The 19,013-nt window shown below is 44.1% G+C and overlaps 1 protein-coding gene across 2 annotated transcripts in view; it reads right to left on the bottom strand.

Moving 5' to 3' along the window:
- Positions 1 to 1,264: 1,264 nt before the first annotated feature.
- The window catches only part of OTUD5 (OTU deubiquitinase 5), a 101,567-nt gene continuing 83,818 nt past the window's right edge, over positions 1,265 to 19,013 (bottom strand). For both annotated transcript variants that reach the window (XM_077463260.1, XM_077463259.1), the window contains exons 3-9: positions 18,070 to 18,134; positions 15,701 to 15,857; positions 14,364 to 14,512; positions 6,219 to 6,404; positions 5,809 to 6,007; positions 2,033 to 2,137; positions 1,265 to 1,953 (exon numbers count right to left, since the gene is read on the bottom strand). In XM_077463260.1, the coding sequence (XP_077319386.1) occupies positions 1,832 to 1,953; positions 2,033 to 2,137; positions 5,809 to 6,007; positions 6,219 to 6,404; positions 14,364 to 14,512; positions 15,701 to 15,857; positions 18,070 to 18,134 (983 nt within the window). In that variant the 3' untranslated portion in view covers positions 1,265 to 1,831. The remainder of the gene's footprint in view (positions 1,954 to 2,032; positions 2,138 to 5,808; positions 6,008 to 6,218; positions 6,405 to 14,363; positions 14,513 to 15,700; positions 15,858 to 18,069; positions 18,135 to 19,013) is intronic.

Raw genomic sequence — 19,013 nt, 5'->3', positions numbered from 1 at the left:
TACCAAAAGTACTGGACCCAGCTCTCTAAAAAGAGAAGCGTTTACAAGCAAAACCTTATTTCTTCGGATACGAGGCCAGGGCACCATTCAATTTGGCATAAAAGACACTTTGAATGGATCTGGCTGCATAGCTAGCCTCAGCAAGGATTGTTCTATTGGAGCTCAGCACAGCACATCTTTACTTGTGACCAACACCTTAGACACTGGCGAAAAAACTAAGATGCTCCCAGTATGGGAGGGGTTATATAGGGAGGAAACTTCCTGTTTAGGGTGTGCCAGTGTCCAGAACCTGAAGGTGGACTATAACCCACATAGTAATTATTATGGCTCTGTGCCCCGTGATGTACGATTAAAGAAATAGATCAATGCACATTTTAAAGCAGAACTCAATTCCATTTGGTGAGGGAGACTCCATAATGTGCAAGTATACATTTAAGCCCTGCTGTTATGGCTGAATCCCAGGCCCTCAGGTAAAATTCTTGATTCCACCACATATGCCTACTGGGCCATCATTATGATGGCTTGTAATCCTGGCCAATATAAATAAGGTAGGTGGTAAATAGAGAGGCAGAAAATGCTTGAGCTTTGCCTGTGAGAACAGTCTGGGATTGGACTGTAGGGTCTGGAGATTGCTGCATGTGCAAGTACCTTTATACCTTACAGTTTACATTATTTTGACTCAGTTGCTTTAAGTTATATATAAACCTAAGAACAAAATGCAAGATACTGCAGCATACCAGTACTTGGATGAGGTGGCTGCATTAGTTGTTTTTTTTCAGCCTAAGTATATTTACTGCAAGTACAGAAAAATGCCTGTTGTGCTTGCTGGAATCCCAAGTGTCCTTGTAACTTATTATACACTGAACAGCTATCACAAGCAATACCAATGTTCCCAGCTATCTTCTGTAAACCATAAAATACCTCCCACCTATGTAGAGGCTGTAAAGAAAGGCAAAGGTGTCTGTAGTTCCCATCAGGAGAGAAGCCCGAGTGTGACAACACTGCTCTCCGTAGATATACAGTACAGTGAAAGAGCATTGTCACTATGGCAGGAAGTCTGGTACGGGTAGGATTAGATAAATCTAAAAAGGAGGAAAAAGCCTAAAAAAAAATAATAAAAACAAGCAAAAAACTAATGCAGGCATCACATCTAGGGACTGATAAGCTACAATACATGATATTTTGTTGTTTAGTTCAGATATGCTTTAAGTGACATGAGCATGAAATAAAACTCCACCACCAATAATTAGACCAAACACATAACTTACAGCACGCATTCATTCTTGTATAAGACTTTTTTTTGCAATTTTTTTTCATTTTCTCTTCTTTCTTAATAAGAAAAAAAGTTATTCCTAGGTGATTGGAACATCCTTTTGATAAGATACAAACAAAAAAAAAAAAAAAAAATCAGGAAGATACAAAAGTGGAAAGCTCCACTAGTTCAGTCATTCTCCCCTCTGCACACCCATCGTATCTATCTAAAAGATGGAATTGCAAAGTCAGAGCAGCCCCCGCTGGAGCCAATCAATGAGCCCAGGTCAGCTGCTGCAGGCGGTGGAAAGGAGATCTGGAAGTGTCAATGTGGATGGGGCGCTGGGCTGTCAATATTCTCTGGAACATGCAGCTATACAAGTCCTCCAGGGCTAGTAGGAAAGGTAGATTTACAGAAAAAAAAAAAAAAAAAAAAAGAGCATCATTCAATGTAGAGATCACAAAGTGAGCATGTTATAAACTGGTGGGAGAGGATGGGGGGGTGGGGTGGAGGGGGAGGCAAGCAGAGAAAAAATTGAGACGGGAGAATGGGATGAGTGGAAGAAGTCCGATGTGTATATCAGCTGTGGTCCGGGGAAGGGTCCCGCCGCAGGGTGTTTTTCTTCACTGAGTCCAAGTATTCCTGTTGTGACACGGCTAAAACAGAGGCGAGTATTTCATCGTCATCCCAGTCCTTCAGACCTACAGGCAAGAAGAAATAACAGCATTGGAAATTGTAAAGAGTAGCTTCTCAACAGATCTAAGGAGGCAGCACACTCACCAAACGCTGTGGGGGACATGTGCTGCATGATGGCTCTGCATTCCAGTGCCGGGTACAAAGACACCAAGGGGGAGGTTGCTCTGTCAGCTCCGGAGTTGCTTGGGCCTACAAGACAAAAACACGTCATTGTGAGATCATGTGACCATACAGAACTATATTACCCCCCAAATATGAACTGTACTGGCTCAAACATGACGACCAAAAAGATGTACAAGGACTCTATCTGGCAGACGTCTTAAAGCTTTGAGCCAAGGTTAATCTTGTGACCGGTGCTAAAAGACATTGCCCATGGTGCAAAGGTCAAAACCCATTAATTCTGCAGTGAAATACGTCATTCATCTCTTCACTTCTCAATGCCCCATAATTGTAAGAAACCTGGTGAAAGTGTAGATGCACCACAGGGCTGTCAGGCAATTGGCACCTAGCAGAGACCCCCAGTACGTCTGCGCTGGTGCAGGAGATCTTGGCATATGCAAACAGATATTAGTTATCGGATATCAAGCACTGTAGAGACCTATGGCATCTGTGAGCATGCACCGGGATTCCCTGTGAATTTGCCTACATGCTTAAAAGGGTGTCTTGTGCGAAATCTTCCAGCACATGTGTGTCCTCTGTAAAGCAATGCCTTCTGGGATGTGCGATGTGGCAAACCCCGTAAGCAGCAAGGGGTCAACCTAAATTTTGCCTAGGCCAGAAAGGCATAAGTACTGCCTTGTACTGTAAAATGGCCATCGTTGCAACTTTTTACATCACACGGTATTTGTACAGAAATTTTTCAAATGCGTTATTTTTGGAAAAAAATGTTTAACCACTTGCTTACTGGGCATGAAAACCCCCCTCCTGTCCAGACCAATTTTCAGCGCTGATGCACTTTGAATGATAATTGCGTGGCCATGCAGATCAATTACACTGATAGGCAGGACTGCTAGGTGGCACTGATTGGCACTGCTGGTGGGCATTGACAGGTGGCACTTGTGGTCATTGACAGGTGGCACTTGTGGGCATTCATAGGTGGCACTTGTGGGCAGGGAGCTTTTATTTATTTTTTTACACTCTCTTTAAAAAAAAATGTATTTCTGTTACAAGAATGTAAACATCCCTTGTAATAGGAATAGTGAGTGACAGGTTCAAGACCCCCAGATCTTTCCTCCAGGCTGGAAAGGCGGAGATAAAAAAAAAAAATGAACTGTCTCGACCCTTTCCAGCCGAGTCCTCAGCAATGTTTACATCCATCCGGCCCGGACGTAACGCCATAACATCGCGCCCGGGCCTCCGAGGGTCATAGTGATGACTGGGGACCATCTGGTCACCAGAAATCTCCATGATCAACTTCCTGGCAGAGATTAATTCGTTCTCCGGCTCGCCGATCACACAGGCCAGCCCGGAGGAGCACCAGAGGGCGGCGGGGGTTATGTCTCCTCCCCTGTAACAATCAAGTGGCTGAACTGCCACTATGATTGTTCTCACAGTGCACAGAATCTCCAGCTGAAGAAGATATCTGAATGATGCCTGTAGCTGTAGGCATCATTTAGATATCCCCACTCAAAGTCTAGGACATCGTATGTCCTTGGGCTGGAAGTGGTTAAAATGTTTTTATCTTTAATGAAATAGAATGGTCCTTTAGAAAACACAAAGGTAAAACAAGGTCACATCAAGAAAACATTTTGGTAGCAAATACAGCATACAAGGAAGTGGAAAAATGAAATCAAACATTTCAATCTCTGCAAAATCAGTTAATTACTAAACAGCACAGGTCTCTGACACTCTTCAATGTTTTCATATATCACAAACACCCAAAAAAGCCGTTCCCCATTCAGATAAGGACTTTGCATTGTCCATTTCCTCTACTGACCACATATAAGATAAATACACAGATTGCCACTGCTAATCGCTCTCTGGAAACAAGGCTCGTTTTCTAGTTGATCCAATAGCTTTGTTATTCTGCACATCCAAAAAGACTGAACACATTCTGAAAATGTGCAGTGTGAGCAGCACTGCAATGTGGAGTCCTTCGGTAGGCCGGTATTTGAAGTATAAGGCTACATTCATACCAGCGGTTAAGGTTAGTGTGAACTGTAGTGGCAGAAATCTCTTGTTGAGGGCTGTGGATGAGAGCAGCTAGGTGCAGTCCCTGGCCGGGACTCATAATGGCAGATCGCTGAAGTCGCAGCTATGCACACTGTGCAGTCACTTGTAATGTGGCAGCTCGCAGTCTTGCGTCATGGCTCCACATTTATTACGACAGCTCGCCAATATCTCTGCCACCTAATAGAGGTATTGAAGTGAAATGCTGGAAAACCCCAATAGGGCTGGGGTGAGGAGAGATGACCAAGAACAGCAGCGCTTTTTCTTTATTGCTTCAGCTTGGGAAGGTTTTACTCTTCATGACTAGGCCATTTTTTGCTATGCGGCACTGTGCTACTTTAACTGACAATTGCGGGGTCATGTAATGCTGTACTCAAACAAAATTGATATTTTTTTTTAGAGATTTCTTTTGGTGGTGTTTGATCACCCCTGGGTTTTTTATTATATAAAAAAAATCAACCATTTGCAAAAAAAAAACATTTTTTTACTTTCTGCTATAAAACATATCCCATAAATAAATAAAAATAAAATAATAAATAAAACCTCTTAAAGGAGTTGTAAAGGCAGAAGGTTGTTTTCATCTTAATCCATTCTATGCATTAAGATAAGAAACCTTCTGTGTGTAGCAGCCTCCCCTAATTACTTACCTGAGCCCCATCTCTCTCCAGCGATGTCAATGAGTATCTTAGCTGTCCGGGACTCTCCTCCTGGTTGGTTGAGAGACCATTAGCTCCCGCGGCTGTCAATCAAAGTCAGCTAGCCAATCATGGGAGGGTGGGAAGAGGGGCTCCGTGTCTGAATTGACGTAAAGAGCTGTGACTCGGCTCGGGTGCCCCCATAGAAAGATGCTTGCTGTGGGGGCACTCAGCAGGAGGAAAGAGTCAGAAGCAGCGAAGATGGACCCGAGAAGAGGAGGATCTGGGCTGCTCTGTGAAAAACCAACTGCACAGAGGAGGTATGACATGTTTGTTATTAAAAAATAAAATAAACATCACAGTAAGTGTATATTATTTGGTTTGTGTGAAAGTTATAGCATCTACAAGCTAGGGATATACACTGGAATTTTTAATTCTGACATGGGGCAGGAAGGGGTTAACATCTAGGGCAGGGGTGCTCAACCTGTGGCTCTCCAGCTGTTGCGGAACTACAAGTCCCATGAGGCATAGCAAGACTCCGACAGCCACAAGCATGACACCCAGAGGCAGAGGCACGATGGGACTTGTAGTTTTGCAACAGCTGGAGAGCCACAGGTTGAGCACCCCTGATCTAGGGCAATCAAGAGGTTAAATGTGTGCCTAACAAGTCTTTGTGTGTACTGCTTTTACTGGGGATATAGTTGTTTTAATTCCTTGCTTAAAACAACGAGTTCCCCGTCACTGAACACAGCTCTGTGTTGTTTACATTCACAGAGCTGTGTTTGGTGAAGCTCAGAGCCAATCACTGGCCGGGTGCCGCCAGTCAGTGATCGGCATGTGCTGTGAGAAATCACAGCACAGCTGGACAGGCGTGCAGCGCACCTCCTACCCGGAAATGCAGAATCTTGTATAAATACGCGATTCTGCACAGCCGGCCCGCATTGCATCAGTAAAATGAGAGTACATGGTTGGCAAGTAGTTATAGAAAGGAACTTGGTATCTAAGGATTCCGCCAAAAACCCCACGTCTATGGTAAAAATCAATGTCCGCAGTTACCTGGTGCACATGGTGAGGGAGGTTTTGCTAACACTAGGGCATTTCCGGGGGAAGACGGCTTTGTTTGATCTCCATGAATATCAGGATGTTCAGGGGACCCCGCTGTGCTGCGCTGTCTTGGCGAACGCCCGCTCCATTCTTCTGGACCACTTGATGCTGCAGCAGTAGCAGAACTGCAGGTTGCAGTGGCCTTTCGGGGCTGTAATTATAAAGGAAGGTTGGAGGTTTCTCATTAGCAATATGAACAAGAGAAAATAAGTGCAGTAGAGAAGAAACAGGAGGAAGACATATCAGCACATAGGTAGAAGTTGGGGACGAGACAAAAGCACGAAAGGCCAAGTTTTAATTGCAAAACGTGTGAATGAAATAATAAAACAAGGAAACATTAAATAAATTGCCCATAGGGTTACCTGTCTGGCCTGCTTCTCTTGGTCCCTTAACCACTGCAGGTAAGATTCCCGAGCAACTTGTTCCTCAATGGCCTCATTTGTAGCTTCCCAGTCTGTGGCCCTCTTTTTATCTTCTAACATTTGTTGCTCAATCCAGGACTCTTCTGAGGTGCGAATGGCATTTTTCATCAGCGACTGATCTGCATACTAAAAACACAGACAGATTGAAAGAGCCTCACAGTTAGTGATATCACTGTTGAGAAATACAAGGGAGTCCAATGTGATCAGCCAATCAGACTTCAGCTGTCAATTTACAGTGCTAAAAAACAAACAAATCTGAGTTGTTTCTAACGCCCCAAAATAAAACCTAGCTCTGCTGGATTCCCTGAAAGGGATTATATGAGATCGAGGGGCCATTTTCTGACCCACCCCAGGACCACAGAAATAACGCATGTTGCTTGAGGAGCAAAAAACATGACAAAAAAAAACCTACAACATGTTCAATAAACGATATGGCTGCATGCACACCTTGGTGTTCTGGAAATGTGGGCAGAAATACGCATTTGTCTGCATTCCCAGATATAGGCGACAAATGCACCAAAATGGGCATTGAGCTTGCGGTGCCATTATTTCTTAATGGTACCCCAAACGCGGGTTAAACTCTCGTGTTTTGTCAGCAGCCAAAACACACATTGCAACAATGCCCAAGGCTGACATTCATAAAAAATAAATAAAAGAAGAGTAGGAGCTACTTTGGCACATGTAGGGCTGCCCTATGCTGTCACACAGGTGTAAATGCAGCCTAAAGCATCTTATGTGAAACCACTTTATCCATAATGCTGTACATATTTTTGTTGTACTCAACCATAGATTTGAAGGTATAACTCCAAATTACACCACATACATTTTACCACCACCTGTTATGTGCCATACGTTAACCAATATATCAAGATATATCAACATGCAACTCAACAAAGTAAATTTTTATATATTTCATTTTAAAAGGCCTGGTACTTTGGGGTACAAGTATCTCTACTCCTCTTCCTCAGTGATGGCCAACCACCAGGCTCAAGCACTGTCACATGACAGCAGGGAGAGTCTCCTTAGCCCTGTGTGAGTTCTGGGCAATGACATGAAGCACACAGGACTTCATTTTCTGTGCTTCTGCAGGCGAACAACGTTGTGGAAGAACACAGGAAACTTAACCAGGGAGGGGGACACCATTTAAATGAACCTGTTGCTTTGCCCTGCATGATACAGGAATATTATATATAAAATGTGAATTTCCGAAACATGTCACAAACGTATGCTGTAAATCTACCCGTCTAACCTCAACTTGATTCAGGCAGTGGATTGTGAGCCTTGGGTTGAATTATTTACCTTGTATACGATTGATTCATTGATGTTAAAGTGAATTTTGTATTCATATATATCTATTACTAATAAAGTTGGCACTTACGTGCATTTTTCTTTTACATATTTCTACTTTTCTGCCTAAAAAGTCATAAGGGGCGACCTCTCATGCACTGGTTGCATATCTCTCTTTATTCCACAGTATAGTATGCACTCAATACATGGCCGGGGGACCTTTTGCATGAATTATGGCATGAATGTGGCGTGGCATGGAGGCAATCAGCCTGTGACACTGCTGAGGTGCTATGGAAGATTACTTTGATAGCGGCCTTCAGCTCCTCTGCATTGTTGGGTCTGGTGTCTCTCCTTCCTCTTGACAATACCACAGATTCTCTATGGGGTTTAGCTCAGGTGAGTTTGCTGGCCAATCAAGCACAGTGATACCATGATCATTAAAGCAGGTATTGGTACTTTTGGCAGTGTGGGAGGTGCCAAGTCCTGCTGGAAAATGAAATCAACATCTCCATAAAGCTGGTCAGCAGAGGGAAGCATGAAGTGCTCCAGAATTTCCTGGTAGAGAGCTGCGCTGACATTGGACTTGATAAACACAGTGAACCAACACCAGCAGATGACATGTCTCCGCAGATCATCACTGACTGTGGGAACTTCACACTGGACCTCATGCAGCTTGGATTCTGTGCCTCTCCACTCTTCCTCCAGACTCTGGGACCTGCATTTCCAAATGAAATGCAAAATTTACTTTCATCCGAAAAAGAGACCTTTGGACCACTGAGCAACAGTCCAGTCCTCCTCTAAGCCCAGGTGGAGACACTTCTGACATTGTCTCTGGTTCATGAGTGGCTTGACACGAGGAATGTGCCAGTGTGGCCCATGTCCTAGATACGTCAGCGCGCGTGTGTGTGTGTGTGTGTGTGTGTGTGTGTGTGTGTGTGTGTGGTGCCTCTTGAGGCACTGACACAACCGTAGTCCACTCCTTGTGAATCTCCCCCAAATTCTCGAATGGCCTTTGCTTCACAATTCTCTGTTGCTTGTGCACCTTTTTTTACCGCATTTTTTTTCCTTCCACTCAACATTCCATTAATATGCTTGGATACAGCACTCTGAACAGCCAGCTTCTTTAATATTACATTTTTCACAATATTCCAATTTTTCGGAGATATTGAACTTTGGGTTTTCACTAGCTGTAAGCCATAATCATCAAACTTAAAAGAAAGAAATGCTTGAAATGTATCACGCTGAGTGTAATGAATCTATATAATTATACAAGTTTCACGTTTTGAATTGAATTACCAAAATAAATTAACTTTTTAATGATATTGTAATTTTTGGAGATGCACCTGTATATGTTTACAGCACCATAAGAATAAGTCATCATGTTTTTTTTTAATTTGGCTAAATTAGGGTCTTTAAATATCTGTGGTGATGTACTAGGTCAGCGAAATAAATTCTAGGGGCATAAAAAAAACAAAATTGTGTTGAAAACCTGCTCTGTCTCTTTGTGGAAGCAGTAGAGGAGTCGGAGGTAAAGATTTCCAACCAGCAGAAAGCATGAGCCCTATCTCTGACTCAGCAAGGCCATATGGGACCTCTGCAGGAAGACTGTCTTGATGAAGATGTACGGCCCGTCATGCTTTCATACAACTGGAAGGTATTCAGCTGAATTAGGCTTTAAAAAAAAAAAAATCCAGGTATAGACATTTTTTTTGTTCTCCGATGAGGTAAATAGGTGGGGGAGTGACATCATATATAAAATATACACCTGAAGTTAATCTTTAAAGGACTTCTGGAATTTCTATGGGTGGGTTCATCCCAAATATACTGTAAGTGACCTACTTTATAAATCTTTAGCCAAGTATAGCCATTATGTAAGGTTTAGCTGTGGGTGAATCACAACAGTATGTATGTTGAGCTATACTGTAGCATCTTTTTCTTCTAGTCCAAGGTACACAGGAATACAAAAACAGTTGAGTTATACTGCCGTCTACAGGAGGATGGGACACTAGCAAACAGTTGTAAGCCAGCCCTTTTACAATCCCTTGTCTACTTGGCATTCCTTAGTTTTGAGAGAAAGCAATACAGAGAGCTAAAAAACAAGACCTTAAAGCGAAGTTCCACCCAAAAAAAACTTCCGCTTACCCGGTTCCTCCCCCCTCTGGTCTCACATTTTGCCACCTTTCGGGGCAGGGGGGGAATCCCTGTTTGTTTAATACAGGTATTTGCTCCCTCTTCCAGCGATCTACGCCATGTCTGACCCCTCCTCCGCCCCGCTGTCTTCGGGGAGACACACAGATCTCAGAAGACAGCAGGGACTAGTCAGGATGAGCAGGGTTTCACTTCCCCATTCCCTTACATAAGATGCCAGCACCTGCACCCGGGAGCCGAAGGACAGGTTGGGTGAGGACATTGCGGGCGCACACAACAGGTATTTAAAAGCAGCTGCAGTATTTGTATCTGCTGACTGTTAATTTTTTTATTTTTTACGATGGAACTCCGCTTTAAAGCGCTTGAAGAAACATTTTTTATGCAATTATTAAAAAAAAAAAAAAAAAAAAAAAAAAAAAAAAAACTTTTCTCCGTCCATTTATCCATTGAGGGACACAGGAATTCAGAAACAGTTGGAATATTGAAAAACTTTCCAACCGAGAAATTGGCAACATCCACTGACAAAACCAAGGGACTTTTAACACCGGACTACCAGAAGGCCCACAGCCTGAAGCTGAACCATATGAGGGCACCACGAGAGGATAGAGGAAGAGGAATGACTCTACCTAAAAGAAAACCAAGCCAGCACCAGCAAGGTGCTGTGAAGCAAAAAACATCAAAACAGGTGGAACTAGGTAACTACAATGATGCAATATGGTCAACTAAAAGAACACTGGTGAAAATATCAGGGAGAACAGGCCTTACACCCTCAACCTTTGAAATTCAGGAATGCAAGGTACCAGGAGAATAATGAGCTTTCCTGGCCTGACAACCTACCTTGCACACGATATAAAAGGACAGCAAGAACCTCACAGTATAATATCTCAAAGGCTAACCAAAGTGACCCCCAAGACTGGTCAATAACCCAGGGGTATTGCCCTGAAGTCATCCTGACTGAATAAGGGAAGTGGGGTATGCAAGATCTACCCCTACAAGAGTAGATAAGGATGAAGGTATACTATAGCCTCAGACTAGTGCATGTGAACACCAGACAAGCAGGAGGATGAGCAAAGCTCTTCCACCAAAACACCCGGGAGGCCCAAGAGAGGAACTGCATGAGCTGTCCAACCTTAATTATAAAAATCATCTGACCTGCCCTTGTCATGAGAGGCATGAACAGTCATGGAATGCGGGGCAGGAACCTTAGAAAAACAGCCAATCCACCTGATAAGGAACAGAACCGAGAAGGATTTGGAGAAACCTCCTCAAATGGTTGCGGAACAACAATTAAAGGAAAACCCAACCCCAGGTGTTTGGGTCCCACAAAGGCCTCTAGATGAACTCTATCCCAACAGGGAGCACCTGCAGTGGGATTACAGTGCGGTCCGTCTGCTGATAATTCAGGGGAACTCAACATTCCCCAGCAATGGTGTCTCCCTACCATGCAGGCGATGAAGTGCATCCAGAGTCACCAACCTCTCTCTCCAAAGAAGAAACTACCACTTTATGAGGGTCTGATGGTAACACCAATCTCTAAGGCACACTGTGTGGTTGAGAACATCATCATCAAACATAGGGACCAGGTCACTCTTCCTGTCACATGGAGAATGCCCAAAACTTACCTTAGGAGAAGACATTACAGCCAAGTTGTAGCCAACAGAGTCCAGGCAACGAACAGATTTGAAGTGGGATTTGTCAAAGAGTCGGAGACCAACTGCTCTAGGGAACCAGACTTAAGCCCCCAATATGGGGCCATCCCTGCAAGTTGGGTCCCCCAAGGATGGAGAAAATAAAGCACATATTAACCCTAATGCCCCATACACATGATCAGATTTTCCAACAACAAATGTTGGATGTGAGCTTGTTGGTGGAAAGTCTGACCGTGTGTCTGCTCCATCGAACTTCCCACCAACAAATGTTGGCTAGCAGGTTCCAATCGTGTGTACGGGGCATAAGAGTCTGATGGGTCACGTCAAGGACTTCTTGGTCCACAGGGACTGTACAAACTCATAAAAAGGAAAGCAGGGGGAATTTCTTGAACGCTAAGGAAAGGTCCACCTAATTACAGGGTGTGGACTTTTTTTTAGCAAAGTTTTGAGCTGAGCAGTCTTACCCACTGGGGACCATAAACTATGAACACTAGATACCTGTGAGGCCCCATCCGGTCAAAGCTTGCAGGTATTAGGACTCTCAGAAGAGTTCTATTTGGAAGAGTACAGAAAGCTTTAAAGTAGGGGGATAAATGGGACCACTACTATAAGACATAGCAGATGCTGCCAAAGGACACTGATGGGTTAGGTCCCAGTTAGGAAAGGTAGCAGAAGGAACTAGTCCAAACCGACCTTGTTAATCAGAGGGCCACTGTGAAAAGAGGGGGGAATGCTCAGGGGTACCAAATGCCCCAAGGGAGTGTAATTGTAATGGCATTAAAAAGAAGTTTGCTTTTAACAATCAATTTTGAAATGAGTGTAATTTCCTGATCAAAAAACACACTTTGGTCAAAATCGAACATCGTTTGATCCCATTATTGGAAAATTGAATAAATGTTCTTAAAGAGAGAAAATGCAAACAAAATTCTTAAAGTGTATGGCCAGTTTTACAGCCTTTTCTGCCCAGTTGCTTCACTAACTGGGCAGAAACAGAAAGTCATTCCAGAGTGGACATGGATGTCCCTGTGGACATGGGGGAGGCCTAGACCAGCCCGATGGGGCTGAAGATGGCTACAATGGGCACAACCCTATAAAAGTAGGGGTCCAAGCTTTCAGATTACAGGCATCAGTCCCATCTGTGGAAACCGGGTAAAATGTCCCCAAGACCATTTGGGGAGCACAAGCTGAGGTCATTTGCTGCACCAGGACTGTCCTCTATGCATCTTTGGGAAGACATATGATGCCATGTAGCACTCAGCAACTGGGCCCTGTGATGGGGTTTTCTCCAGAATGAATGGTGGGAAAGAGCGCAGAGCACTCCACCTAGTACCTAATGTCAGCACTCGGGTAAATGTAAAGGCACCCAGCGGTGCAAACAGCGAGGTAGTTCCTGGTGCTGCAGCCTAACCAATCCTGCTCACCAACAAGCGAATATTTCGAGACAGGATCACACCGGGGACTGTGCTCTGGACCCGGAAAGTACTCTGTGGCCAACACAGTACACAAGAGTCTGGAAACCACCACAATGCCAGTGTCTGAAGGTCACATTCCGGCTAGCCTCACATGTCCAATCTAGCAGGGTCCAAGTAAATTTTCTAAAGCAAATGCTGAGGACAATTTAGACAGCTGGTTTACAGAGACCAGCTCAAGCAGCTGTACAGCAAGAAATCCTAAAGGTGTTGTAAAGTCGGAAGGATTTTTATCTTAAAGTTGAGGTCCGCCCACTCCACGAAAAATTCAATGTCAGCCGTTACAAATACTGCAGTTGCTGACTTTTCATATATGGACACTAACCTGGCAGGGAGCCTGCGATGTCAGTACCCCAGTTAATCTTTAGATCGGCTGTCAGGTGCAGCCACCGACATTGCTGGTAAGGGAACCCATCACAGCCAGCCGGTTCTCTACTGCGCATGCAGGAAGTGTGCTGAGCTTTCTAAATTGGCCCGGTGACGGAGGGGGGGGGGGGGGGAAACCTTCTCTGCAGCAGTCTTCAGAAGTGGGGAAGAGGACATGTCAAAAACAGGTCCCGTTCCCCCCCTGCCCCCTGAAAGGTGCCAAATGTGGCATTGGAAGAGTAGGGGGGGGGGGGGGACACAAATAAGTGGAGATTCCATTATTGGGTGGAACGCCGCTTTAATGCATTCAGATAAAAAGCCTTCTGTGTGCACAACTCCCCCTCAACCCCCCAATTTTTATCGGAGCCCCATCTTAGGCCAGCAATGTCCACGAGTGTCTCAGCCATCTGGGACTCTCTCTCCTGATTATTGGCTGAGATACAGCAGCGGTGCCATTTCCTCCCGCTGCTGTCAAAGTCAGTTAGCCAATAAAGAGAGCGGGGCAGGGCCAAACCATAGCTCCGTGTCTGAATGGACACACATAGCTGTGACTTGGCTCGGGAGCCCCCATAGCAAGCTGCTCGCTGTGGGGGCACTCAACAGGAGGAGCACAGAAAAGGCAACTGAGAAAAGGAGGTTCCAGGGTGCTCTGTACAAATCCACTATAACAGAGCAGGTAAGTATAACATGTTTGTTATTTTTAAAGAAAGAAAAAAAAAAAGACTTTACAATTACTTTACTTAAAAGACATCTAGGGAAAAAAATCCACAAAGCAAGTAAAGATAGTGGAAAAAAAGTTACACTTATGTTTCCATTTGGCGCTGCTAAGACACTAGCAAAAAACTGAGGCCTGTTGGGTAGAGAAATGGTTATATAGGAGCTGGTTTATCAATTTTCTTTTTGCCAGTGTGCCAACCTCCTGTAATCGGCAGTACACTCCCAATTGTTTGTGAATTCTTGTGTTCCTCAATGGACAATGTAAAAAAAAGTATTTGTGAGTGTTGCCAGAAAGCATAGCAAGGCAACTACTCTATGCGCCATGCTCTACCATGCCATTCATCTAGAAAGGCACTCCAACACACTACATTTGAGTGCACCGCCGCACACGATTTTTTGTCCAATGTGAATTGGCCCTCAGACTTGGGATTTCTCCTCATCCCCCTTACCCCTGGTTTGAAGGATGGCAGGCCCAGGCCAACGCCAATGGTTGCCTTGTTGGGGTTAACCACTGAATTGTAGTGTATATTCCGATGGTAGCTCACTCTGATTGGCTCATCTTCATTTTGCTGGATTCCGTGAAATGTGTTGATTGGTTCTGGACAGAAGAAAGGAGAAAGGTCAGAACTCAAAAGCGTATAGAATAAGGCCTACACTATTAGCGGGTCACGAACCTGGCCTCCACAGTTGAAAGTTGTATTAGTAATCCAGTAAAACTTTGTATAGAGTGGAAATAATTAGAATCTTTGTCTGATGTATATGGCCATCTCTGTCCCCAATTGTCTCCATAACAAAGCAGGAAATAGGGTCATTTCTGAATGATGGGCCGAGGTTCTAACCCTTTATTGCTTTACTAATGCTGCTTTTATTGTGGTTTGTGTCATAAACACAAACCGCAATGAGAAACGTTGCAAGTGGCTTGGTATGACTCCTCCCCCTTTCCTGGCCTGTCGGGCTGCGTGTTTGGATAAGGGTCTGGTATAGATTTTTTTATTCTAGCATAGAAATCCATACCAAACCCAAAAGGCCTGGTATGGACTGGAGGCATGCTGTTTTTTTCCCCGTTTATTTCATTGCTGCCATTTTTATTTATTTTTTACATTCAGCTGTCAGCTGACTCCTCATTGGTTGTTAAGGATGCGGTGGCCGACTTCCTGGCCCGCTGCTTAACAACCAGCTAATTCTTTACACATAATTCAAATCGGGCCATCATTTTCCGACTGATATGAATTGTTCCACAAATTTTGAATTCGTTAGAAAATTAGCAAAACAATATTTAACGAAAACGAAACAAACGTTCTGATCTGCACATGTCTAATTAGGGGTGGAGAGCTGCTGTTTGAGCAAAAAACAAGCGACAAAACGCTTGTAAAACGCTCAAGTCATCTGTTTTTAGGGGTTTCTATTGAAATCTATGGGGCCAAAACGCTTGTAATCTGCCAAAAAGGATGTACTTTGAGCGACAGGCGTTTTGCTTCAGGTGACAGAGCGCTCGTACAGTAGGTACTGCCGATATTGTGTTTCTCACACTCGGCGCCCCCACAAGATGCCGCGCATCCATAGGAATGTATTGGGGGCAGCGAGTGGGAGGAGCGACATAGCTCGGCGCTGGCTCCGTTGAGGGAGCTCGCGGGTGTCAATCTCCCCACTAACAGTGACGAGATTGACACAATATCGGCGGCACCCTCTGTATGTGAACAGAGACCATTGAAATAAATGGGATTTGGCTTGTTGAGCGTTTTAGAGCTACAAGCAGAAAATCGCTTATCTGGAATAGCAGCGTTACCTGTGCCATACTGATACACCTCTACGGGCCGGTTGTACATCTCTGCCATGGCCTGCATTTCTATGTGGTTGCCATGACAGTTGTTTTTCCTCTTCCGGTTAATGTAAGTGGTAAAGTCTTCTGTCACGTAATTTGAGAAGTAGTCTGCGTTTTTCATCTGTTGAGGGGTCACAAAACATATCAGATGAGAGCACTGCTAGGATGAAAATTCATGTAACAATTCTAACAATATGCGATTGTCAGTTAAATCGGGAAAAGATGATTTCGCGCCAAAAACTTTCACTCCCCTCCGATTTTCCCATCGAGAGCCCCACATCGATCCTCCATAAACAGCAATATGACTGAAAGGAGGGAAAGGGTCGCACACTGACAACATCAGAAAGCATTTTTCCAGTAACACAAATCAATAGAGTTACTCTCCACCCGTCATCCACCCCCTCCATCAGTAGGCCCATTTTGGGCAAAAGGTGTTGGAGCTGGAGGGTGACAGATGGCGAGTCACACTGTGGATTTGTGTTACAGGAATAAAGCTTTTGAACCACTGTGATGTCATCAGTGTGCAGCTCTTTCCTTCCTTTAAAAAGTATGGGGCTGTCACTTTAACCACTTCAGCCCCGGAAGAATTTACCCCCTTCCTGACCAGAGCACTTTTTGCGATTCTGCACTGCTTCGCTTTAACTGATAATTGCGCGGTCGTGCTGCGTTGTAACCAAAAAAAATAAATTTGATGTCCTTTTTTCGCCACAAATAGAGCTTTCTTTTGGTGGTAATTGATCACCTCTGCGGTTTTTATTTTACGTGCTATAAACAAAAAACATAAAAAATAAATGAAAAAAAGAGCGTAAATTTTGGGGAAAAAAAAGCATTATTTTTTTGCTTTTTGCTATAATAAATATCCCTCAAAAATATATAAAACACGATTTTTTTCCTCAGTTTAGGCTGAGATGTATTCTTCTACATATTTTTAGTAAAAAAAAAAAAAAAAATGTAAAAAAATTACAGCGTCTACAAAATAGGGGACAGATTTATAGCATTTTTATTATTTCTTTTTTACTAGTAATGACAGTGATCTGCGATTCTTATCACTGCGACATGGGGGACACATTGGACAATTTTGACACATTTTTGGAATTGCTGGCATTAATACAGCGATCAAAAATGCATTGATTACTGTAAAAATGTCACTGGCGGTGAAGGGGTTAACACTAGGCGGTGGTGAAGGCGTTAACTGTGTTCCCTAGGAGGTGATTCTTAATGAAGGGGAGGGACCAACTACAGGAAGTGATGGATCGTGGTTCCCAGCCAATAGGAACACACACTTTCCAGTTCTGTGTCTCCAGCTCACGATCGATCGTGCCCGGCAGTCATCGCAACTGTCGGCCATGAGCACCGCCCCCCCCCCCCGCTGTGCAGAGGGTGCCCGCTATCCTGACCCGCGAGCCAATGTATGGTTACATAGTTTCACGCAGGGGAGCCAACCCACCGCAGTAAAACCATGAAGAAACGCAAAATGATGGGCCAACAGGAAGGGTTGGGAGAAGGTGGACCAACTAGGAAGCATTATGGAAAATTGGAATTTATCAAGATTCAGAATACCAGAGGTGACATCTGTAGGCGTTTTACTCTGATACAAGATTTTGTATAATGAAGACAAGTGAACTTTAACCACTTGCCTACTGGGCATTTTTACGCCCTTCCTGCCCAGGCCAATTTGGTTCGTTATACAATTTTGAAAACTGATAATTCTCCTTCACTGATGAAGCTGCACTAATGAGGTGCCACTGATAGATGGCATTGATAGTCGGCACTGATGGACAATGGCAGGCAGCACAGATAGGTGACAATAATGATGAGGCACTGATAGGTGTCATTGGTGGGCACTTATAGGTGGCACCGATTAACAGCACTGGTGGGCAATGTTGGGACCGATGTCCCTTTAACAGAAGCCCGTTATCGGCTTTCTTCTTTTCTCTTCATGGTGGGAGAATGAGGGAAAGAGAACCCAGTAACCGGCTTCTGTTTACATCCTCTGATTAGCTATCATTGGCTGACAGCTGATCACATGGTAAAGGGCCGCTTTGATTGGCCCTTTACCCCGATCTGTGATCAGCCGTATCTGAAGGACTCAGCAATCACAGAGCGTGCTGCAGGGGGTGGGCGGGCAGCATGGGCATAGGACTTGTCCATGTATGCCCTCCCAGCATTGTAAGCCCACGCTGCAGCCATCTTTTGGCTATAGTGCAGGCAGGAACTGGTTAATTTCTTATAATCCCCAATTGTAACAGAATTCAATCTTTTAACAAAGTGAATCCTATTCAAGTAAACGATTGCAAATATTACAAAAGGCCAACGCTCCAAGCCTCACTCACCAAGTAATCCATGCAGTGTTTCCGGACCACCTCATGCATGTCCTGGTCGCCATATACCTGGTCAGCTGAAAAGAGAAACACAAGTGGAAGATGAACAATAGAAGAGCGAATAACAAATGTGGAATCAACTTAGAAGCCCAACAACAAGGAGCAAAGTGTAGACTGGAGAGCCAAATAAAAGTGAACCTCTCAACTGGTTTAAACTGCTTAAAATCACGTCTGAAAGTAGAAGCTGCCGGGAATCTACTACAGGCTTTGGAGGGCCTTTAAGGTCACTCTAATCCTGAAGAATTGTGTCTAATGCCCCAAATTCACCCTCTCCATGGGGTAAGATTGACAATCCCCATCTAATGGAAGTAACATGATGAACACCTCAGGGGCCAGCGAGAGGATGACCGGGAGGTGCAACTTTCCCACAAAGTCAGGATGATAATCCCTTAACAGCAATGTGACACGGATCAGAGGGATGCTCCAAGTGGTTCCCGCTATAAAAGGTACGACTTTTACAAGTTTAAAAAGGAAGACCGGTTCCTTAAAACGTATATTTAAATATTATATATTATATTATATTTAATATTTAAAAATCATCTCCCTATTTTCTGTTCATCAATCATCCACTTTCAAAAATTCTGCTGTAAAACCTTAATACCGCTTTAAATTAGGTTTTAAATAAATGCAACATAAATAACGTGGGATTTTTAATGGGCTTCCAGGGCATCTTAAAGCTCAATCCAGGAATTCAGCAGCTTTGCAAAAGGTGCCGGCAAACCAAGGGGGCGATTTACTAAAACTGGAGTGCAAAATCTGGTGCAGGTGTGCGTGGTGACGTGTGCGTGGTGACGTGTGCTCGGTGACGTGTGCATGGTGACGTGTGCGTGGTGACGTGTGCTTGCAGGACTGCGGTAGGGACTTTAATGTGCAAAATAAACCAGAGAAAAGTGCGC

This window comes from Lithobates pipiens, unplaced genomic scaffold, assembly GCF_037356315.1.
Source record: "Lithobates pipiens isolate NorthernLeopardFrog02 unplaced genomic scaffold, aLitPip1_a1.2 Scaffold_3, whole genome shotgun sequence".
Taxonomy (NCBI): domain Eukaryota; kingdom Metazoa; phylum Chordata; class Amphibia; order Anura; family Ranidae; genus Lithobates; species Lithobates pipiens.
This window is presented reverse-complemented; position numbering and strand designations above follow the sequence as displayed.